General features: G+C 38.8%; 1 protein-coding gene across 3 annotated transcripts in view; it reads left to right on the forward strand.

Moving 5' to 3' along the window:
* snx1a (sorting nexin 1a) overlaps positions 1 to 7460 on the forward strand; it is a 41047-nt gene that overhangs the window by 1977 nt on the left and 31610 nt on the right. For all 3 annotated transcript variants that reach the window (XM_046037582.1, XM_046037579.1, XM_046037580.1), the window contains 6 exons: positions 2370 to 3297; positions 4578 to 4714; positions 5016 to 5091; positions 5403 to 5446; positions 5713 to 5854; positions 5937 to 6015. In XM_046037582.1, coding sequence (XP_045893538.1) covers positions 2391 to 3297; positions 4578 to 4714; positions 5016 to 5091; positions 5403 to 5446; positions 5713 to 5854; positions 5937 to 6015 — 1385 coding nt within the window. In that variant the 5' untranslated portion in view covers positions 2370 to 2390. The remainder of the gene's footprint in view (positions 1 to 2369; positions 3298 to 4577; positions 4715 to 5015; positions 5092 to 5402; positions 5447 to 5712; positions 5855 to 5936; positions 6016 to 7460) is intronic.

Consider the following 7460-nt stretch of genomic DNA (forward strand, 5'->3'; position numbering starts at 1 on the left):
ATTTTTCCTATGCGTGCCTAGCAACTAGGTGTATATGCATTTGTCGTCTTTGCGACTGCTTGTCTGATAAAGCTGAAACATAATTAGCCTGGAATGACATAACAATGTTTTGTTTTTGAAGGGTTCAGTGATTCAAGGGGTCATTTTACAACACAAGGTTGTATAAGAAGATTTACGTTTGTAGTCCCTTTATGCTACGCAGACACAAACAACACAGAGCAACACATAAAAAAAAACAATATTACTTTTGATGGAGTGAGGGGGATGAATTCAAAATGCTCACAGCCTGAGGGAAGAAGAAGAAACTGCTCTGAAGTCTGGTGGTATGACAGCAGATACTTGGTTCCTGTGTCTCTTGCCAGACAGCAGCAGGGTGAACAGGCTATTATCTTTGGGGCTCGGCACAAGCACCTTCCTTGACCAATATCACTGATGCTGGTGATGGGTACCAATTATGTTATGGGCGGTTTTAATCACCCACTGCAGAGCCCTCCTGTCCCTGTGGGATGTTTCCAGTCAGGATGCTTTAAAAGCTGATGAGAACTTGGCACCTGAGCTTTGCTCTCATGTTTCCTTAAGAAACATAGGAGAGACATTTCTGAGGTTTCTTTACCAGGCTGGAGATGACCATGACAGCTTCTTTGTGATGCTGATTCCCAGGAAGCTAAAACTGTTTCACCTGCTTCACCTCAGCTCCACTGATGTAGACAGGAGTGTGTGTCTTTGCTTCCTTCTTCCTGAAATCAACAAATCAGCTCCTTGATTTTTGCTAACGTTGAACAGTGAGTCCTTCTCTGTGCACCCCTCTGCAAGACTGTTGATTTCCTCTTGATATGATTGAAGTAAGAAAGGATTAGAAAAGAAAGGTCAACAATACCATACAAATGAGTACAAAAGCAAACATCAGGCTTCACTCATAAATCAGTGACTTTGAACGGGCAGCCTCCTTCACCACTTACATTGTCAACTATTAGCTTACACTGAAACCAACTAGTTTTTTAAAACCTGTTTGATTCCCATAAAAATTTGTTGAATGTTGGATATCGGACAGAAACATCAAATTAAACCCCCTTCAAATCATAATGTGGTTGACTTTGATTATGGTTGATGAGTTTGTGGAAGTTGTGTTTGTAGCAATACTATATTTTTGGGATGTGTTGGGAATTTTAAGACTAGGATGGGTCATGATTTTTGAATAGTTATTAAATTATAAAAGATTGAATATCTATCGTCCTGTCTTGTGTGTGTATATTCGATTTTGTCTTCCAACGATTATACAAACAAGAAAATGAGAGAAAACAATTATTGTGTCTTATTGTGTTTTGCACGTATATTCTCATTTTGTCTTTTTATAAATCAAGTGCACCCTTTTAGAGCTGTGGCTCCTGCCCCTCCCTAAAAGCCCAAACTTTCTCTCAGCCAGGCTGTGGCACGTTTGTTCAGCTTCAGACAAGATGATGGGGATTATAATTTGGCTATAATTTGCTTACTCACCATTATTAGCTTAGCCTGCAGCATTTTATACTCCATAAATTAGAGTGACAGAATTTTCCTGTACTCATATGTTAATTATTTATGCTAATTTATATTTTTCCCACTCACTGTTGGTGTTAAGATGCTGTTTAAAGTTAATAATGTTGGATTACTATTATTTCATTGGCTATTTGTGAAGCATTCATTTTAAGAGTTCAGTAAATCATTGTTTCCTAAACCAATAAGTAATCGTGTTAAATGATCATGATTTCATTATTGATCAAAATAATTGTGATCATATCAAACAGTGTTTTTGCTTGAAATGCCATCCCTACTAATGACCATACAACTGGATACCAGAGACATGGATTATTGTGTAGGAACAGCTTAAGAAGGATTTATGAACATTTAGATTTTAACATTTATTTTATGAGCAAATGTCTTATTGGAAGCTCTGTTTCTTGTGGTAAATATATTATTAATTGATTAATAATTAAAAACACATTTTGGATGGTATTTCTTCCAGACTATAATGCTTACAGTCATATGGAAGACATATTACATGGCAAAGGAAAAAGGACTGATTGATCAGTTAGTCGATTTGACATAAAATTCGCCAACTATTTTGATAATCAGTTCATCATTTTAGCAGTTTACCAAAAAGAATGCCTCACATTTAATTGATCCAGTTTCTCAAATGTAAACATTAGCTACTTTTCTCTGTTTTAATATGATTATAAATTGAATATCTTTGGGCTTGTCCAACCAAACAAGCAATTAGGGGACATTAACTTGAGCTCAAGGAAATTGGGGATGGGCTAGTCTTTGCTAATTCCAAAAAATTATTGACCGACAAACATTCAATCTTTTTTTTTTCCTTTTCCCCTCGTCTCCAGAGCAGCCCTCCGCTGACCGAAATGGACCCCACACTGCCACCTGCCAGTCAACCCGGTGATGTTTTAATGAACAATCCCATCAAGCCTGTCAGCAGCCAAACAGAAACCAAACCAGCGAGTGTATTTGTCAGTGAACCCCTTGATGATTTTGTTGACCTAACAAACAACGTAACCGACTCTCCTGACGACACAGTCGCAGCTGAAAGTGCAGATGCAGCAAAAGACACAGCTGAAATCCCTTTAGATGAACCCTCGGATGATTTTGTTGACATATTTGGAAGTGAAACCCATCAAGAGGAAGTTGTAGCAGATGTTACTGTTAAAACAGTAAAGAATAAAAGTGAAGTGACCAGTGGTGTTGCAGATCCACCTGGTGAAAGGAAATCAGGAAGTGATGCAAAACAGGAAGCAAAAGTAACTTCCACTGATTCAATCATCGACCTCAGTGGTGATGTGTCAGCCAGTAACACACAACAGCCACATGGCAGTGACAAAATTGTTGACCCTTTGGTTGACCTCCTTAGTGATGCTCCACCCGCTGCTGATGCAAAAAAACCCAGCCGGGCAACAATCGATCTGTTTGAAGATGAGGGAAGCGAGTTGTTCACAGAACCACGGCAGACTCAATCTGCCAAGCAGTCACAGAAAAGCCTCTTCGGTGAAACTGATGAGGATCTGTTCAGTGAGTCGCTGGGCGCCACCACAAAGAAAACCATCAGCAAAGAGCATAAGGACAAATTTGTCACAACCAAAGCTGTTGGTGATCGACGCAACATAGGTGGGCCTCTGCAAGACAGTAATCCTGCAGAAGCTGCTGATATCTTCACAGAGGAAGCCTTCACCACAGTGCCCAGCATCAGAAACACCAGCACCGCCAACTCCAAGACTAATGGAGTCCACTCTGAAGAAGAGACAGATATATTTGCTGGTGGGAGCTTTATTTTTCTTTTATTATGTAACATTATCAGGATTTTAGGATTTAGTGTTCCAAGGAGAGCGTTAGTGACAAAGCAGGGTGTTCACACAGAGCAGTCTTTATCCTCTTATTTCAGTTAATTTGTGTGGAAACAGTTTTCAAAGTCACGTGTGCAACAAATAACTGATCTGTTTAGTTTCAATAAGCAATTTATTGGAAGTAAAAACATAACCTAAGCAAACTGCAATTTAAAAAGACCAGATTCAGTCCAGATTCCTGTGTTTTTATTTATTTTAATTTGTTCTGTTAGTCTTAAGGCATGTTTGCTATAGTACAGAGTACAGAAGTTGACAGGAAATTAGGGGAGACAGTCGGACGATGACATGCAACAAAAGGTTCACAGCCAGATTCAAATTAATTATCTCTTAAACCCAAAACACCCATGTGTTTTTGTTCTTAAAAGAGCAGTGCAGTTTTACAACATTGTCAGATTCACAATGGACAAAAAGGATTGAAATCAGTGCAGCAGAACCAGCAATATAGTGCGTTTCATGGCACGCTTTCTTCTTCCTTGTCAAATCATTGTGCATATATTACCTACAGTAGAACTCAACCATCACTCACTTTTTCCAGTAAATGAGGCTTTCAGTTTAAAAACACTGGAAAACATGTAAGTGAGCTGTATCAAACTAGAGGCTGAAAGCAGAAAAGACAAACTGCAGTGTCAGGTCGAGGTCAAACGCTTTATTATCAAACCCAGATAGAAACAAATTGCCCCTTACGATGAAGTCCTTAGTTTGCTGTTCTCTCAGATTACCATACAGAGAGTAAGACGCAAAATGGTGTATAATTTCGCACACTGTCAACACAACATTTATTAAAGAAACAACACTTTGTGCTGACAGTGCACAGGAGTCCAGCAATATACACAGAAAAACCTGCAGCTTAGAGGGTGGACTGGCTTGGCCATTAAACATGGTTGTTTGAACCCCTGGCTCCTTCTGATCACATCAAAGTGTGCTTGAGCAAGACACTATATCCAAGAAGATATGTAACATAATTCAATATAAAGGTTAGAGAATGAATAATGATTGGATAAATACAACTAGAATAAAATAAACATAAGTGTGTCAGTATTTTGTTTCTTTGTGATATTTTCTGCCACATTGACAGCTATACATAAAGTTAAATTTATAACAGGGCCAGGATGGTCCAGTACCTAAATAATGGACTAAACACATTTCCGTTCAGCTTGGAATGACCCCAGTCTGGTTTCTTTTTCTCTCTAACAGAAGGCACGGTGGAGCTTTCTCTCGACAGCCCGCTGAACGAGAGAAAGAGGGATGTGACAGCCAAACCGTCTGCATCCACCCCCTCTCTGTCAGCGGCTGCCAGCCTGGCCAAGCCTCAGTCTGCTTCCCTGGAGGAGGTACACACATATCTAATCCCAGAGTGAAATTCCCAGTATGACTGCAACAAAGTCATGACTGAAAACTGTTTTATGTTTAGAGATTTGCTTTTTTTTTTTTTTTTTTTTTTTTATTTCTCCAGGTTTTCTGGAATATTCAAGATTCAAGACTCTGTTAATCGTACAATTTGCATTTTTTGACTAATTTAACATTTTACTGAATATTTAAATTCCCCAAAAATCCACTGTAAGAAAATTGGTGACTGTTCAATAGAAGTGCTTGACTGGCAGTATTTCACTTCCTGTTCAATATTTGTTTCAGTTGGAAGAAGAGGAAGATGAAGAGCAGGAAGACACATTTGAAATTGTTGTCTCTGTCAAAGACCCTGAAAAAATAGGTGGGGCTCTTTAATTTTATTCTTCTTTGAACAAATGATGTATCTGGGTTTATTTTAGTTTGTTGCAATACAGTTACAAATTGGTTTGTGCACCTTATTAACGTCAAGCAAGCAAAGGCTATTCTGAATTACTTGAATCCTTCATTTAATCATTTCAAACATGTGGGAAATAATCAAGAACTCAAGAAGAGAGAGTAATGATAAAGTGCCACAAAGACAACCCATGTGCATCTTGCCTTGAGTATTTATTAATTTTAATTAATAATGATTAATAATTATTTACTATTATTTTGTGTCTTCCTTTTTTTTAGGGGACGGCATGAATGCCTACATGGCCTACAAAGTAACCACACAGGTAAAAACTTGCCGATATATAGCATTTCACTTAATCTGAAGTTGTTCATCTTTAATCCAGAGGAAGTTAGTACAGTTCTGTCATCAGATGTGTTATAATGGCGCACGAATAGAGGAAATACTTTGTTATAGGAAAAACGCCCACGCACTGGTCTTGAAAAGCCAAGATGGATTACGTCAGAACTTTATAGTACACCAAAAATAAGCCAGCCAGGTGATTAAAATCCAATAATAGAAATGACGAAAATATTGTGAACTCCGTTTCAGACCACACTGCCCATGTTCCGCAACAAGACATTTACAGTGAGGCGACGCTTCAGCGACTTCCTCGGCCTCTATGAGAAGCTTTCTGAAAAACATGGACCAAATGGATTAATCGTGCCTCCGCCACCAGAGAAGAGCATCCTGGGTAGGCTTACTGGCTTTACTGCTTTCTCTAAAACTAACTATAAATCTCTGTCAGCCATAAGAAAGGATGTTGTCTTGCACAGGTATGACAAAGGTGAAGGTGGGAAAGGAAGATTCCTCGTCTGCAGACTTTGTAGAGAGAAGAAGAGGCGCCTTGGAGAGGTAAGAGAGAAGCAATGAAATTAAAGCTTCATCATGACAAATTTAGTTAATTCATGTCATTAGTGATTGGAGAAAACAAATAATAATCTTTATTTGCACTTTTCAAAAACAAGTTACAAAGTGCTTTTAACAAGTGTAAAGACAATAATACCCAAAAGACAATACAAAAACAATACAAGATAAAAGCAAGAAAACATTGAAAAGACTAAAATACACGTTTAAGATAAATATAAAATAAGTAAAATAGAATAAAATAAAAGGGATAAAATGAAGTCAAATAAGATCGGGAAAGGCTCTCCTATAAAAGTATGTTTTAAGAAGGGACTTAAAAGAGTTCACTGACTCAGCCGACCTGATTTCCTCGGGCAGGCTGTTCCAGAGCCTCGTGGCCCTGACAGCAAACGCTCTGTCCCCTTTAGTTTTCAGTCGAGACTCTGGAACAGACAACAGACCTCTGCCCGAGGATCTCAAGGTGTGTGCTGGTGTGTATGGGACTAAAAGTTCAGAAATATAACAAGGCGAGAGGCCATGAAGAGCTTTAAAAGTGATCAGTAAAATTTTAAAGTCTATTCTAAAACATACTGGGAGCCAGAGTAATGAAGCTAAAATAGGAGTAATGTGGTCATATTTCTTTGTTCTGGTTAAAAGCCTGGCAGCTGAGTTCTGGACAGTCTGGAGTCGATCAGTAGATTTTTTGGTTAAACAAGTGAAAAGGCTGTTGCAATAATCCAGGCGTGATGAGAAGGCGTGTAAAATGGTCTTAGTGTCCTTAAAAGTTAACATAGATTGAATTCTTGCTATATTTCTAAGTTGATAAAAACATGATTGAACAAGCTTTGTGGTGTGCTGCTCGAAATTTAAATTACTATCAAACCAAACACCATGGTTCATTGCCACAGGCTTAACATAATTCACTAGGGAACCAGCAGATGGCAGTATTTGTTTTGCCATCTGCTGGTTTCCCTAGTGAATCATGTACCCAGTGACCAGGATTTCTGTTTTGTCTAAGTTCAGCTGGAGGAAATTATTTGACATCCATTTTTTAACTTCACAAAGGCAGTTGTTAAGTGAACTCAGCATTCCAGGGTCTGTGGATCTGACGGGCAAGTACATTTGTGTGTCATCAGCATAAATATGAAAAGAAATACCATGTTTATGGATAATATGTCCAAGGGGAAGCAAATACAAAGAACACAAAATGGGTCCTAAGACCGACCCCTGAGGCACACCATATTTAACTGGACAGAACGAAGAGACATAGTTGTTTACAGACACGCAAAACTTCCTATTTGACAGGTAGGATGAAAACCATTCTAGGGCAGTACCAGCGATCCCCACCCAGTGCCTCAGTCTGTCTAACATGATGTTGTGATCAATGGTGTCAAAAGCAGCGCAAAGGTCCAGGAGGACCAGGACTGAGCACATACCTTCATCAGCAGACATTA

Source organism: Micropterus dolomieu, linkage group LG22, assembly GCF_021292245.1.
Source record: "Micropterus dolomieu isolate WLL.071019.BEF.003 ecotype Adirondacks linkage group LG22, ASM2129224v1, whole genome shotgun sequence".
NCBI classification, from domain to species: domain Eukaryota; kingdom Metazoa; phylum Chordata; class Actinopteri; order Centrarchiformes; family Centrarchidae; genus Micropterus; species Micropterus dolomieu.